The sequence below is a fragment of the Fundulus heteroclitus genome, chromosome 19, assembly GCF_011125445.2.
Source record: "Fundulus heteroclitus isolate FHET01 chromosome 19, MU-UCD_Fhet_4.1, whole genome shotgun sequence".
Taxonomy (NCBI): domain Eukaryota; kingdom Metazoa; phylum Chordata; class Actinopteri; order Cyprinodontiformes; family Fundulidae; genus Fundulus; species Fundulus heteroclitus.
The window spans coordinates 7,809,602-7,825,894 of record NC_046379.1 but is presented as its reverse complement, the minus strand read 5'-3'; the positions used below and the strand labels follow the sequence as shown (position 1 = coordinate 7,825,894).

The 16,293-nt window shown below is 43.3% G+C and overlaps 1 protein-coding gene across 2 annotated transcripts; it reads left to right on the top strand.

The window, feature by feature from the left end:
• The first annotated feature begins 896 nt into the window (after window positions 1-896).
• Window positions 897-12,349, top strand: cx52.7 (connexin 52.7). 2 transcript variants are annotated; one of them, XM_036150973.1, is made up of 3 exons: window positions 897-1,056; window positions 8,125-9,577; window positions 11,947-12,349. In XM_036150973.1, the coding sequence occupies exons 2-3, from the start codon at window positions 8,162-8,164 to the stop codon at window positions 11,983-11,985; spliced, it is 1,455 nt and encodes a 484-aa protein (XP_036006866.1). In that variant the 5' UTR covers window positions 897-1,056; window positions 8,125-8,161; the 3' UTR covers window positions 11,986-12,349. The 2 variants fall into 2 exon arrangements, with proteins under 2 accessions (XP_036006866.1, XP_012709701.2); XM_012854247.3 differs by lacking the exon at window positions 897-1,056 and having other exon boundaries at window positions 7,927-9,577.
• Window positions 12,350-16,293: the final 3,944 nt, after the last annotated feature.

Sequence of the window (16,293 nt, the reverse complement as noted above, 5' to 3'; positions counted from 1 at the left end):
TCCAGTGGGCGGGGCTCTGGTTGTGTAACCCAATGATCCTGGTGTGACATCTGGCGTCGGGCCTCGGCAACCACATTGCTGCTTCTGAAGGGAAAATCAAATCAATGCTGCATCGACTGCGCGGGGGCGCGATGGAAATCTAATTATAGGCCCTCGGGGCACAGCTGGTCGCTTCATGCAGACCGAGCTGAAACATGTGGCTGTACAGTGATGGGAGGGCTCAGCGCACAGCGGGAAGCGAGCTTCAGTCTGAGCTCATTATGGGATTTCAGACACACGTTGATCATCTTTACAGTCAGCTGGAGTCAGAGATGCCATCGTTAAACAGTTTATGTCCAAGCAGTGACATTTGATACCTTTAAATCGTCGATTATTTCCCAATTAAACTTAATTTATGATGAAAATGCATGGAGTTGCTTATATATCTTCTTTTAGATCACCTCTGGTTGGTTCCCCTGACTCTCCTTTAACCTATCAGTGGTCATGATGTTATTGCTGAATATTGTATCAACAGTTCCCCTTTAGAAGAGCCCATTAAACACTCTCATCTTTCAGATTTGATCATTATTGTCTCATACTGCAGCCTTTTTCAGGGTGTCTTATAATTAAAGATGAGTTCAGTGCTTCAACAGATAAAACTAAACCTTGCCTGTTTGGCTTGAGGTTGAGTGTTCCCCCAGCTTCTCTCTGAGCGACAGATCTCAGGTCTGTGAGTGAAAAATATATTCCTCTCTGTCTGTGAGGCCTGTATTGATGGTGCGGGCTGGAGTTGGCACTCCTGGCATGGGAGCAGGGGAGGGGTGGGGGCAGTGTCCCAGCGGGAGCTGATCAATGCTCACATCCTGTGAACCCTGCATGTAACACGGCACAGCGTTCCCAACACACACAGACACACAGCTGCACGGCTGAGGGAACGGCACGGCCGCTCAGGATTAATACCGACGGAGAACCAAGCAGCCCCATGGGGTAGAAGCATCCCTAATCAGCGTTTTCCTAGGAATTACCAACATGATGGTGTCCACATGGAGGCCCAGAGGGACAGAGGACCTGTGACATGTAAGCCGCCGTTTGCATGTTTGTGTCACGACGATGTCAGTGTGTTCCTAGATCATTCAAAGAGGCCAAAAACCTTAACAAGGTGCTCGACGAGGGTCTGATTCCTGCTCCTTTGTAAGTTTTTAATGTTTTTCGCCAACAGCAGCAGCATCCTTTTTAAAACACCGACCTTACGTCATCCACTGCCCAAACAGAGCTCACACTACGGTGGCCCTGAGGGCAAAAGTAAATCAGCAGCAACAACATCAAAAAACTCCTTTTATACTGCCAAACTTTAGACAGATTGCAACCTTAATAATAGAGCAAGACACATGGAGAGTTTTATTCTGTCTTCTTTGGTTTTTCCAACTCTGGTTCTCCTGAATGTACTCTCAGGTTCTGATCTGATGGTTTTATTCGTTTGTGCTTCTGTTGAAGCTCTGACTAAAGCTCCAGCTCTTAGTTAGTCCTCCCCAACGAAACCAACGACTAATTTAAAGGCTGAGAGGATTTTAGAAAGAAAGTTGCACTTGTTGCTATAAAGCTAAACAAACTGTGAAAGATGAGCTTTTCCAGCTTGTTTTTTGCTGCTGAAGAGCGTCTGGCACCGATTTGCGTCTCTATAACGTGGATCAGATCAGAACCTAGACCTCTGCGGCTGGAACTGGGCGGCAGCAGATTATATAACATCCCGGCTCAGAAGCAGCGCGCTGCTCAACTATGAAGGTCGATCCTCAACCTTTCCACCAAGCATTCTTTCAATGTTTTCCTCACTGATGAGTTTCGCCCTCATCTTAAATGTGATCACACACTGAAAACCGAGGGTCTTCAGTTTGTGCTCAGCCGTGATTGTTTGTTCTCTGAGACTCTGAAGACAGATACTAAAGGATCATTTGAGCTGCCATTTGGATTTCATTTGGTACATCCATCCGTCCTCTCAGATATAAATCAGGAAAGTCAGAATCGGCTTTATTTACCAATCATATTCATTTATTTATAACCATGTATATATATATATAGAGAGAGAGATTATTTTTTGCTTTACAAAAGAGATAACCATGATTGAATTTGAACAAATGTGCGTTGCATCGATCTGGGCACTCTGACTGTTAAGTGTTCATCAGATTGACAGCCTGGGGGAAGAAACCGACTCGGTGGCGGCTGGTTTTGAAGGTAAAAGTCGAACCGTTTGTGTCCAGGTTGTGTGGGGTCTGCAGGGATGTCGGCTGTCCTTTCCCTGAGAACTAGACCTGTACAAGTCCTCCTGGATGGACGGGTTAGGTCAGCCCTGATGATCCTCTCTGCAGACCTACTTGTTGGTTGTTGTCTGGACCCGTCCTGTCTCGTGGATTAACCGAACCACGCAGTTGTAGATGTTCGCAGGACTGACGGGATGACAGCAGTGTAGAAGTGGACCTCCTGTGGAAGGTTGTGCTTCTTGAGTTGCCGCAGGAAGTACAGTCTCTCCACCTTTCCCGAGTCAGGAAAGGGTGGTTCTGAAGAATTGGAAGTGATCCAAAACAGACCGTGTCGCTCAGGATGGTGAGGAGAGGCAGTGTGTGGGGGGATTTTCTCTGGATGTCCACACTTTCATCTCCACTTCTTTGAGCAGTGAAGCTCCTGGTTGTACTCACCGCACCAGTAGACCAGCCGGCCCGCCTTCCTGTCTGTGCGAAGACCCACCACCATCCTGGATCGGACCATTGACAGTGGCGTCATCTGCAAGCTGCAGGAGTTTCACAGACGGGTCTGCTGAGGTGCAGTCATTAGTTTACACAGAGAAGAGGAGTGGGGAGAGAACACAGCCCTGAGGGATGTTGGTGCTGATGGTTATTCTGCAGGAGAAGATGCGTCGCAGTCTCACCTGCTGCTGCCGATCAATCAGGAAGCTGGTGGTCCACTGACAGGGGGAGGCCAGCACTGTGAGCTTCTGGTGGAGTGATGGTGCTGAAGGCCGAGCTGAGGTCAACAAACAGGATCCTGGTGTGCGTCCCTGAGGGTCAAGGTGGTATGGGATGAAGTGTAGTCCCAGGTTGACTCCATCATCTGTGGACCTGCTTGCCCTGCAAGCAAACAGCAGAGGTTTGGAATCTGTTTCAAACGCTTCAACACCAGTCGTTTAAAGGATTTCCAGACCACAGGCGTCAGGCTTGTAGTTATCTAACCCTGTGATGGTGCGGTTCTGGCATAAGCGTTTGAAGCAGGAGGTCCTGTAGACAGACAGGTGATGTTTTACAGGCCTTTCTAACCTGAATGAGTCCTCTGCTGAGAAGCTGCTATGTTTTACCTTCTCGTTGTAGCTTCTCTGAGCTGCCCTGATCTCCTTGGTCAGTTTGTTTCTTGCCTGACTATCCAGGCCTTGTCCTTGTTCGTGCGCAGCTTTCTCAGAAGTGGACAAGGGTTTTATTGTTGTATGTGCATAAGGTCTTGGTCTGCAGACATATGTCCTCACAGTTACTGATAGAACTAATAGAAATCACAGAAACAAAAGCTTCAAAAACACTCCGATCTGTGCAATAAAAGCAAGCCTGTAACATTTATTCTGTCTCTTTCGTCCACTCCCTCACGATCCAAACTAAAGGCTTACAAATGCTTCATTTCTGCCAGCAGGTTGAAATGAGATTAAGCGGACAGTGATCCAAGAGTCCCAAAGGCGGACAGCCCGGTGACAACACGCAAATGCAATATGCATCTTTTAAAGCTGTTTAACAGTGTTTCAAAGTCACCTAGAAGTCCTGTTTTATTGGAGCGCTTCAGATGTTCATAGGGATCCATTCTGTGGAGAGGCATTTTCCTAACATCCTAAATATGTTTTTGGCCCCCCACCAAAAATAATCCATCTCAAGATGTCAAAGAAACAGAGACTGGAATACAGACCTTCATATTCATCCCATGTTGCAATTAGAAAGTATTTTTGCAGCAGTCATTCTCATAAAAAGGGGTACACGTTTAATCAATGCCAGAGCTCTGGAAAAATATATACAAATCCACTTGTTCTGCTGATGTATTCAGTGCTTTGCAAAAATATTCAGACTTCCTGATCCTTTTCCACATTTTGTCTTGTTACAATCACAAGCACTGTTTTTTTATTATAGAGCTATTAACAATAGATCAACACAAAGTAGCACATAATTGTGGTAAAACGGCTGCATGGTTTTTTCTTTCTTTATCTAGAAATCACCTATTTACTAAAAAGACTTTACCTGTATTATATTCTAATCTCATTGTAAATGAAGGTGTTCTGTGAAGGCCTAAGAGGTTTCTAGTAAACCAGCTTATAACAATATCCTGAACTTTCAACATGGCAGCCTTTGTTCCACACATCATCTGAAATTTTTGAGAGTAAGGCTGCAACTTCAAATCTGCAAAGATGTTTCATGTCCATTCACCTAAATTGACAGGCCTGGCTAGGATGGATGGAGATAAATACAGGGCAATCCTGGGGGAAAACATGGAAGAGGCCAAGGTTCCCCTGCATCAGGACAACGATTCTGAACATGTAGCCAGAGCTACACCGGACCACTTTAGATTATTGTGCATTGAGGAAGACTTTGGTACCAAAGTCCAGTTTAATGAACATGGTCCTCGTTTATAGGCTTGAAGACAACGAATGCAAGTCCATTAATCACTTCATGTAACCTTAAGATACAGAAAGATTAAATCATATTGATCTTTGGGAATGGCCTAGTCAAAGTCCAGACCAAAATTGGATTGTCTGAATTACTTGAGTGCCTGTAAAGTGACAAACTCTTTAAAACATAGCTCCTTTCAATTGAACTCTGACAAGACCAGGTGAGGGATCACTTCCCAGGAGAGAAAATATCTCTGATCAGACAACAGATTGGACCTTTGAATATATATATATATATATATATATATATATATATATATATATATATATATATATATATATATATATATATATATATATATGTATACCTTTTTTTTTTCAACCACCCATTTTTCCTGAGGGTCACCCCAAACCACCCGTCCAAAAGATGTTTTTAGCATTTGCAAATATTTCCAAACCCAGAAGGTTGGTACCAAAACAGGAACCTGAGATCTTTTATTTCTTTTAGTTCATGCTTTTATTTCCTCTCATCTAGACTATTTAAACCCACTTTTCACATGAATCAACAGAAAAAAGCCCTTGACCACCATCAGTTGGTCCAAACCTCTGCAGCATGACTCTAAAATCACTCCTGATCCTTTACTGCGCATTTTCAAGATACTTCCTATATTGCTGTTAAAGACACACGGGGCGTCATAAAGAGGGGAAAGGGTAGAACACTTCCCAAAAAAAAAAAAGGTACCTGTAGATATATGAGTTTCTGATCCATTTAATTTCTATGGTCTGTCTTTGTGAACCCTTTTCAGATTTATATCTGTGAAACATGCTAAATAAATATAATGTACTTTTTTTCACTAATCCAACTTGAGTTATCTTGCAAACAAGAGTGGGCGAATATTTCTCCAAATGTCTCTAGTTGTGCAAAGCTGCTTGTGACATTACCCAAAAGACTTGCAGCGAAAAGCCTCGGCTCCATATGCGCCCCCGAATTTTAAAAAGCATGTATTGTTTTGCTTCCACTTCACAATTATATAGTATGTTGCATTGGTCTGTTACATGCCATCCTTGTAAAATACATTGAAGTATCAGACTGCAACATGACAAAAATGAGAAAAAGCATCCGAAGGCATTGCATAAGCATTCTGGTTGAGTAATCTCTGATATGATCTGGTAAAATGATTCATTTAAAAACTGTGAACTGAGGAGACCCCACAGGACAGTCCTGTACTACTGCTGCTGATGGTGAGGGACTCTATGGGGGAAATTTGACCGACATGGTTTGTGTCTGGCAGTGGCCTTAAAGGGAAGGTCACTGCAGATCGATTCAGTGCTGTTCACAGTGATCGCCTTTACCCTGTGATGGCAGAGCCTCCCTATGCAGTGCCAAAACCGCCATCAACATTACAGATGATGGAATATTTATTTAGCAGCAGTCGTTTTATCTAAATATAGCTTCACCCGGTTGATTTTCCCCAGATTCTATTTAGAAAAAGGGATTTTTATCTTACTTTAGCTAAGTCCCAAATATGAATAATACCAACAACGCCTCAGTATGTATCTCTATTCATGTTGGTGCACTTAATGAATTTACCCAGCTCTGACAGTCAAGATGAAAATTACCAACCCTGAATTATTTTAATGTCTTCAGAAAATTTCTCTCTGATTGGAAACCAGAAAGGCATCTCCTTAAACGACAATAAAACAACGTAGGGATGGACCATGTGTCAGAATCATCAACGGTATCGACCAATATTTGTCCTTTTTTTTTTTTTAATATTAGTGTTGGTCCCATAAGTTAAACTGGGCCATTATTCATAACCAATGTTTATTTCAATTCTGTTGCCGTGTGTATGTTTCAGGTGGGGGAGGTGAGGGGGTTAGTCATGTTGTATTCGTATGGCCATGTGACAGAAATAGTGAAGCAGTGTGGTTGATTGTGAGGCTGACCAATGTTAATATCGAATTTGGATACTGCCATATCTGGCAACCCTGAATCAATGTGAAATGAGTCTCAGGTTTTAAAACTCTAGTTTTGTTTTCATTTTATTAAAAGCCTGCAAGTTGAAAACTATCTAAAACCTTCTTAATAATCAATGGAAAGCTCTTTATTTGCTTTATAGCATTAAAACCCTTAATATAATTGCCTAACAACTTTTTCCAAGTACCTACAGTTATTTTCACGATTAATCTTTGGTGAAGAGGTTTGAAGGCCTCCTTACCATTACCCTAATCATTAGCTCTTTCGACAGATTGTTTGTCAAATTCTGGCAGGGGCCGCTCCAAATTGTTCATATTACCTCTAATCAAAAGAAACAGGCTGATCAAATTAAAATATTACGTTAAACCTAAATCCGCATAAACATGTTGGGCTTAGCTGCATGTCTCAAGAACAAAGACGGGAAAAATAAAAAGGAAACTATTTTTTTGACTAAGGAAAATAACCAGAAAAGATTTGAAGAGCGAAGAAACTCTCAGCAGGTTTCCTAGACATGCACTTACTTACAACAACAGTTGTGTGTTATCATTTATCGCATAGTAAACACTACATCCCACGCTGACAGGATGATCATTCGTTAGCGGTTAAGGGACCACATTTCTGTGTCAGGGTGACCGGTTCTGATGTAACCCTTGATCTGTCGTATGTCGATTAACCCTTTGAGTGTTTTTTTCTTGTGCGGCTTGAGCCGTCCTCATGTACAAGGCTCAGGGTTCCAGCACCAGAATGTCAGAAGATTGTGAGATACGGTCACCCAGCCTCATGCAAACCCGCAATGTAACACTATAAAACTGCATTAAGGGTCAGTAACGCAGTGGTTCCTGAAGTTTGAGTGGGCCTCTTACTCCCCTCTTGAATTGACTGAGCAAAATACAGTAGGTAAGGAGTCACAGGTCTCATCCACTGTTATTTCACGGATCAAAAGTAGGAAACTTGCAGCTCTAATGCATCTTCCAAATTCTTCCAATTGACTGTTGGATGCTCCTGCAGCTGCCTCATGCCAGTATGGATTCCCTCTGGTGCCTGTTCTTGACCTGCAGCTCCTTGTACATAAAATAATAAATATTATTCCTATCTACTCTGTATGTTGATGAAATTACTTCAAAATTGCTTCGACCCCCTGAACGTACTGTTCTGTCAATAGTGTTTATTAGGGGGGAATAATGTATCCCCCCCAACAAACCTAGACTTCAAGCCCTGGGTTAGGTCCCCCCCTCTGTAGGTTTCTGTCATGTATGATAGATTACTTTCAGGATATTTGAACTACAATGTCTGTTGTAGTTAAATATCCTGAAAGTAATGCTCACACAAAGAATTATGAACTGTGCTTTCTTTCTGAACCAGCTATAGCTCTTAATTGTCTGCTAAAGTCTTTTCCTCTTAGCCAGGGATCTTAATTATTCTGTGACTTTGCCAATCCCCCTGTAAATACAATTCATCCAATTCATTTAACATCACAAACTGAATCCAATGTGACTGGATGCCTATTCAAATCTAACGAACTGCGTTTTTGTGTCCTCAGTTTGACTATGTGGCATTAAAGGCGTGAAAATCCGACCATGGGTGACTGGAACCTGCTGGGCAGCATCCTAGAAGAGGTCCACATTCATTCCACCATCGTAGGGAAGATCTGGCTCACTATCCTCTTCATCTTCCGCATGCTGATCCTGGGAGCCGCAGCTGAGGACGTCTGGGACGATGAGCAGTCAGAGTTCGTCTGCAACACGGACCAACCAGGCTGCAAGGCGGTCTGCTACGACCGGGCCTTCCCCATTTCCCTCATCCGCTACTGGGTGCTGCAGGTCATCTTTGTGTCTGCGCCTTCGCTGGTTTACATGGGCCACGCTCTGTACTGCATCAGAGCGCTGGAGAAGGAGCGCCACCGGCGACGCATCCAGCTGAAGGGCGAAATGGACGAGGCAGAACTGGGACTGGAGGATCATAAACGCATAGAGAGGGAGCTGAGGAGGCTGGAGGAGCAGAGGAAGGTGAAGAAGGCCCCTCTCAGAGGTTCCCTGCTGAGAACCTACATCATCCATATCCTTACTCGCTCTCTGGTGGAGGTTTGCTTCATCCTGGGCCAGTGCGTCCTGTACGGAATCCACCTGGAGCCCCTGTACAGGTGTGAGAGGCTGCCCTGCCCCAACAGTGTGGACTGCTACATCTCCCGGCCCACAGAAAAGACCATCTTCATGGTTTTTATGATCATCATCGCCGCAGTGTCGCTGTTCTTGAACATTCTGGAGATTGTCCACCTGGGCATCCGTAAAATCAAGCAGACTCTGTACGGTGAGAGGTACACAGAGGAAGACAGCATGATCTACAGGTCCAAGAAAAAGGCCTCCTTGCAGCAGCTTTGCGTCATGAGCAACGTTTCCCCTCACAACGGACCACTGACTCAGACCTTTAAAGTGATCCAGGAGGGCGACATGAAGCCTCTTTATTACAGCAGTGGAGTCATCCACGATCCACCGAGACACAACAGCTTGGTTCATCTGGGTCAGACCAGCTACACTTGCCCCCCGGCGAGGATGACGCCCAGGTCTGGAGAGGTTTGTGCAACTCCACAAGCCAGTGAAGGCTCAGATGTCCGCACAGTGACCACGGACCACCATCCGGCCTGGAACTCTGCCATGTCCACAGTGGAGGAGGACACGACCAGCCAGGCAGAAATCCACGAGGAGCAGCATCCTCAGCCCAGTCATCTGGACCCTGTGCATTCTGGGAGCACCTTAAGGCCTGCGGCTATCAGAGCCCTCAATGAGAAAGACAGACAACAGTCCACGGTCAGCGACTTCCAGATTCCCAACCCCAGAAGGACCAGCTTCATGACCAGGCCTCCATCTGAAAGCCTGTCGTCCATGAGCGCCTCCACCAGCCAATCCCTGCACAGCTCAGAGGAGTCCGACGAACTAGGATCTCTCCAGGGAGACATGCCTATGATGCCGCCAGCCGGAGGCCGACGGATGTCAATGGTAGGGAGAACAGACAAAGGTTCTGATAATGCTAAATCTGAAGTTAATACAGGGGAGAGCACTTTGTACTTTTCGGTTCTGTCTAGATTGGATACATATAGATATAAACAAATATAACGGTTCAGTTAGTCACTCTCATGCTGGTGAGTGAAGGTACATAGATGAGTTTGCTTCTTAAGTCTAAACACTGATACAGAGTAAAGAGACAAGCTCAAAAACCTGCTCTCACAAAGTTGGCAGGAATCAACAACTAACAATCTGAACACAACGACTTTCAGGATAGCATTAAAGGAGCTTAGTCACGTAATTTGACCATAAAAAGAAAACACTAAAAAACATAGTAATCTACAAATAAAACAACATACCATCACCCTGATAGCGTTTATTTAGTCCTTTTCCAGCCTGAAAAGAACTTTGCACCAGGCGCTATCAGCAGACATAAACATTATTGTGTCATCTGCTGGCAGTACCGCAGGACTATCAAAAAGCAAGATGGCGACATTGACGCAGCTACTGTAAGAGCCAGTAGCCCGACCTGTAATGCCTGCCAGTGAAGTGACAGCTCGCCATAGTTGAAGACCAACCCGATCCACAGGGTTTGCTTTACTTAACCTCTTTCTTTTCGCACCTCTGCTGGACGTTGCTGTCGCTCGGCTAGATTGATTCTCCTTGTTTGCTTGTTGCGTCCATGCTCAACATCGTACTTCTGGTCTTCTTATGGTAAATATACACAAAAGCGCTTTGTTTACTGGCAAATAGAGAAATAAAATATAACAAGCCAACATGCTTGTTATATTTTTGTTTATATGTTACCAGAATGAGCTACTGGTGCAGAACTCCATAAAGTCATAGCATGTGACAAGGCCCCTTTAACATGGTGATGACGAGAGCCTCTGTTCACATCGGAAAATCAGGGATGTTTTTGTTAAAGATTATGTTAGGAGAATGGTTCTGTTTTTTCTACATGGTTAGGGCTCTGGAAGACCTTTTTATTCACATGGATGACCCTCAACAACGCCTTTAAGTAAAGTCTGTCGCTTTCAGCCGGACTGTTCAAGCTAGCACCCAGCCGACCTAAAAAGCACTGTTTGAGTCTCAGACAGCTGCATTTCTCTGGTGCGGAGATGATCTTCATTCAACTTGGTACTGATCCAACCCTTTGGAACAATCAGGTCTCAAAGAATCTGTTGAACTGGTTCGGATTTGTAAAACATCAGCTATGTAGAGACTGATTAGCAGTCAGACATGGAGGTAATCACCAGTTGCACTTTGGCCTCAGTCATTGTCTCACCTGGTTTTCACTTGTTATTAATGACGAAAATAAAAAGCGGAGCGGCTTAAAGCTGATTGGGAGCTAGGAAGGATGAGAGTGTGACCAACTTAAGAGTTGGATATCGCAGTTTTCAGCTGGGAAAAGGTTAAAAATTGGAATATTACCCTAGATATTGGAGGCAAGTTTCCGTTTCAATCAGAGGAGCATGTTGCGCTATTGTGATGGTAGGAGAGAGGAAGACATTGGGTAGCTTAGGTTGCTTGGATCGGCAGTAATGTTACTTTACTTTGCTCTAAATGACTGTTGAATCACATCTACATTGTGTACCATCAAATTCAGATATTGCCAGAAAATTGAGATTCTAGATACAAGTGGATGAAATGAGCTTTCTCTGATGAGCGGTTTTGCTGTGTCTTGGAGATGTGATGAGGAGCGCCATCATCACGGGTCATGGGGTGCAGGCGGTGCTCAGAGTCGGTCCATCTGATCAGGAAGTCTCTGAGACGGCTCCCTTTGGATGACTTTTGGGTAGTTCACAATGCGTGGAGAAACCAAGACCCTAAAATCATCCAATCAAGCATAGGTCTGTTCCTTCATGGGAACGTCTTTGGATCTTCCAGGAGCTGTTAAGTGTCTGTAGTGAGGATAGATAAAATATTGGTTTCCCTTAAACCTGTAACAAGAAAGCAAGTGGGAGGATGACGGACAATCAGATGGACAGATAAACGGATGGTTGCTCAATCAATTTCTCTGTCTGGTTTGGGTTTCTTTGAGTATTTTTGGATCAGGCTGTTCCCTTCACCTCACAGCAAGAAAGACACATCCTCTTGGAAAGAAGAGCTTATCTTAATTTAGCTCAAGAAGAAAAACTTCCTGAAAAGGGTCAACTGGCGAATAAGCACTTTTGGCGACCCCTGCTTGTCTCCCTCTGTTGTTTATTTGACCGTATATTGGAAAAATCATTATCCCACAGCAACACAAACAAACTGCTCCATGCATTAATTAGTCCCACAACATGTTTACCAGAAAATGATCTAATAGGCCTGCTGGTGTGGTGTAAAAACAACAACAACAACAATGTGTCTACCTCTTTCAGAGCATGTTTCTGGATATTTCCTCCATCATGAAGAAGTGAAGAGACGAGGCTGAGTTACAGCGGCTGGAGAGAAACTGTATCAGCGCTCCATCGATTCTGCGAGCGAGTCACATGGGGCCAGGATCGGCCATGATGAGGCAGCAGACTCTCTGCGGGCGAGCAGCGCGATTCGAAGCACCTTACAAAGTCTGCACGAGCCTTTTCCTGCCAAAAGCTGGGATCGGCTTGATTCTGTAACTCTGAGTTTTTAAAGTCAAGGACAGATTCAGTCTGTGTAGAGTCATTTATATGAAAACCCCTTCAGATTTAAAAACAAGAAAAGAGACACTTGGACATATTTAACCAGAACACACCATCAACAGTCCTCATGCTTTTATTTGTCTACAAAAACTGTTTTTTTGTTTGTTTTTTTTCCTGTCAGACCTTTTTTTTTTCTTATCAAATAAATGAAATGTGACATGTTGTTCAGTTTTTACAAAAGCCAGAGAAAACTCATTCAGAGACGTAAAAAGAAAAAGCTGCAAATAACAGTCATCGGTTAACAGTTTCCACAAAACAGGTAAAAATGGTCACAAAGAAGTACGCGGAGTAAAAAGTTAGAAACAGAGTCTGTTGCAAAGGAGGAATGCTGAAAATCCAAACATGGATTATTCTTGTTTTTTTTATGTTTTTTTAAATCTGGTATCAAGTCCAAATATCGCATAGGTTCTCCTGATCGTTGATTCTGCTGCAGAAAGTTCAGCTCTATAACCGAGCTGCAATTCACACCAAAAAAATCTGCTTCTTTCAGTGATGTTTATGGAGTAAGGTCAGAGGGCTTGGTTTTATAATAATATAGTTTTGTTTTAGTAGCAACATCATATATAGCATTCAGGTTAGGGGTCCTTTCAGCGTTCTCTCTGGATTTTCTGATCTAATTACACCACCTGGCAGAACATCTGAAGTCCTGAAGCAGGAAGCCAACATGTGTATTTGGGCTCCATATGGATTCGCTCAGAATAAATGGGTACTAAATGGGCCTGGGCTCACAATGGGTCTCTTGTTCTGGGCCCACTTGGGTTGATTCATTGCAAAAATGGAACTAAAAATGACAAAAATTTACTTGAAATTAGTGCATTTATCCTTGATTTGAGCAGGTAAAAAGGATGATTTGCCAATGGAACAAGATTTTGGCACTTAAAATAGGAACAACTCATCTCTATCATCTTATTTCAAGGGCAGGATGTCTAATCATCTTATTTTAGGGGTCAAAATACTCATTCCATTGGCAGATAATCTTATTTACCTGCTCAAATCAAGGACAAACACACTAATTTCAAGACGTTTTTACTTATTTTTAGTTCTGTTTTTGCAGTGTTGGATACAACATCAGCAACACCAATTGGGCACCTTGTTGGCCAGGTCTCCAATGAAGATAAAGAAGGGTAGTCCAAATTGCGGAACATTTTTAGAACCCATATGGATCCCATGTTCTGTACAGGGTTACCCTGTATCAACTCTGCCTATAGGCTACTCAAGATGGGACCTTTATTTGATTTGACGATAATTCCATCTGGGCCAGTTTTCAGCCTTTTTCCAGCCATTATGGACCCCATATGCAAAGGTTGGGCTGTCCTGTATCAAATATGTAAACACAACTAACTTGGGGGTAATTCTGTTACCCAGTGGTCCCCCAACCCCGGTCCTTGGGGCCTGGTGTCCTGCATGTTTTTGAATGTGTCTGGGCTCCAGCACACCTCACTGAAATTATTGAATTAGCTCCTCTGTAGGCCATCAAGTGCTACAAAAGGCTGTTTCTCACTCACTCATTCAGTCGGTTGTGTGGCAGCAGGGAAATGCCTAGAACATGCAGGACAGTGGGCCCCAAGGACCAGGGTTGGAGGTTGCTGATGTTGCCCAAACATAATCTAATCTCAGCCCATTTTTTATCAATATGTTGGTTTGGATGACACTAAACTGTTTGGTATACAAAACTGAATATTCTCTGTATAAACTGATGTTCTGGCTGTGTAAATGGCGCCTCAGTAAATCAGACCAAATGAAACGGTGTTAGGACTAAAAGCAAATCTTGTTCTTCCGATCAAGCAGGAAGGAAAACGCCAGAATCACTCTGCAACTTGCATTTCTAAAACAAATACCTGCACAAGTCTTATTCTGCTAATTCGACCGCAGTTTTTAAGTGGGAGCTTGCAGACCTTAACGAACTCTTGGAGCTGGCCGCCTAACAGAAAACTGAATGTTGGATTCAGCGATCGATTGCAAATGTCTGAATTAACAGCACATGTTCAGCGATGACATGGATCAGCATTTCAGGAGAAGACACAAAGCAGATGCAGTCAGTACCTCATTGTGAAATACTCAAGTGGATATTACCTCATTTGATCACCCAGGTGTAGATTTGCTGATGAAAAAATAAGCTATTTTTAGGATGACAATAAGGCACCTGCCCAGCAAAGTGCTTTAAAAAAATTATTTTCCAGAACAGGCCAATCAGCTGAATGACTTGTCCAGCAAACTTGACCCAGTCCAGGAGAAAACTCCTACTAGAAACTAGAAAATCTGGTGCATAATGAGGCTTTATCCTGCAAAGCTGATCTGTAAGCTGCTACAAGTTGGAACCTGACAGATGATCAATGTTGTCCTTAAGACAGACCCTCAAATATTTGGAGATAAGCCAGAGGAGCTGCAACAAATTAGTGACAGTGATGGCTTTGCTTCGAGATTCTGTCAATTTTCCCACCACTTGACCTGAAATGAAGATGTTCCACTAATTAGAACAATATTATTTTATTACTTTAGGTAGGTTTTAAAAAGCCAGAACATCCAGTTACTAAAGAAAAGTAATTTTAGATCATATCAGGAGATCCTTCTTTTTACAACAAAGTTCAAATGACGGACTGAACATCCTCCAAGAAGATGGATCCCAGTTTTTTTTTTTACACAGGAGGTGTGCCATCTATGTGAGCATCCACTGATCCCTGCAGGATCATCTCTGCTCGATCAGATCGCTCCTTTCTTCGCTCGACAGTTTGGCCTTAATGGGCTGGAAGGCAGAAATTAGAGCTGCACCAGGAAGATCTGAGCTTTTTTTTTTTTTTTCTCAAAAAGTCATAACAAGTGTACATTTAGGAGTAAAGAAACAACATTCAGACTGAGCCATTCAGTCTTAATTCTATGTTACAGAAGGAAAAGAAGAGTCAGGGCTGGTGAAGGTCAAATATTACAACAAGTCAATAAAAGATTATTTTTGAACAGATAAAAACAAATAAGAATAAAAACAATCCAGAACCACATGGAATTTGATTCACAAAGAATCCAAATAAATAAGTAAATCAGAAGGAATACAGCAGCTTCAGATGGGCGTATTACATCTCCTACTGTGGGTGTCCACACAGACCCTGTGACCCCACTGTGGAAACGGGTAGGCCGACTGCGGCGGTGCGACACGTTGGAGCCGGGAAACAAACAGCAGCAGGACTCTGTGCGGCCACGTGCTCCTGCATCGACCTTTCGGCACACGAATTCGCCGTCTCGCCGATCAATACCGAGCCACAGTGTTTATTTAGAGCTCTGACTTCAACCCATCCACCATTAGACAAGCTGGTGTGTCAGAACAAATTGATCAGCGGCTCAACAAATTTACATGAAATGTGAATTTTGCAGTTTGGGTTTGGTTTAGCTGCTGCTGAAGAATCCGGGAGCAGAGCCCGTAAAAATCTGTTTGGTTAGCATTCTTGATTGAATTAATCCCAAACGCGACAAGTGATTTAATCTAACAAATCGATTAGTTACGCAAACTCTCTTTTAGCGGGTATTTAAAGTGATTTGGAGCGGTGAAAATAAGGGAGTTTCCTGCAGAACTGAAATATCTGAGCTCATCATGGAAGGTTAGGTTGAGTATTTGATGCCTGATGTTTCCTGCTCTGAACCACAGGAGGTCCACCTCCCATCTGATTAGCTCTGAGTGTACACGGCACAGGGAAAACTGTTCATGTCCACTCAGCAGACAGTTTAGTCACCATCTGGGCCTTTGTTACCTGGGATCAGAGCTGCAGGGGCAGAATAATCAGAATATTCGGATGCAGCTTATCGATCGAACCTTTATGTAACTAAAACACCCCAATAAACCATCTGAATAAAACACCTAAAAACATAAATCCCTCCGTGCATTTTGCATCTGGTGCAATTTAATCCTTCCTTGAAAAATGCGGTAGGTTATTTCCAGCAGGGGGGCAGCAGTGTTTGACGATCAGAGCGATCAAGAATCACATGAATTCATTTAGAGGATTGATTTTCATGCATCCTGTCAGGTTAAAAAAAAACGATTGCTTCATTAAACAGAAAGCT

Coding starts and splice junctions, on each gene's coding strand:
- cx52.7 (XM_036150973.1), top strand. CDS start 8,162: ATGGGTGACTGGAACCTGCTGGGCAGCATCCTAGAAGAGGTCCACATT. Junction 9,578..11,946: donor GAGGCCGACGGATGTCAATG/GTAGGGAGAACA, acceptor TACCTCTTTCAG/AGCATGTTTCTGGATATTTC.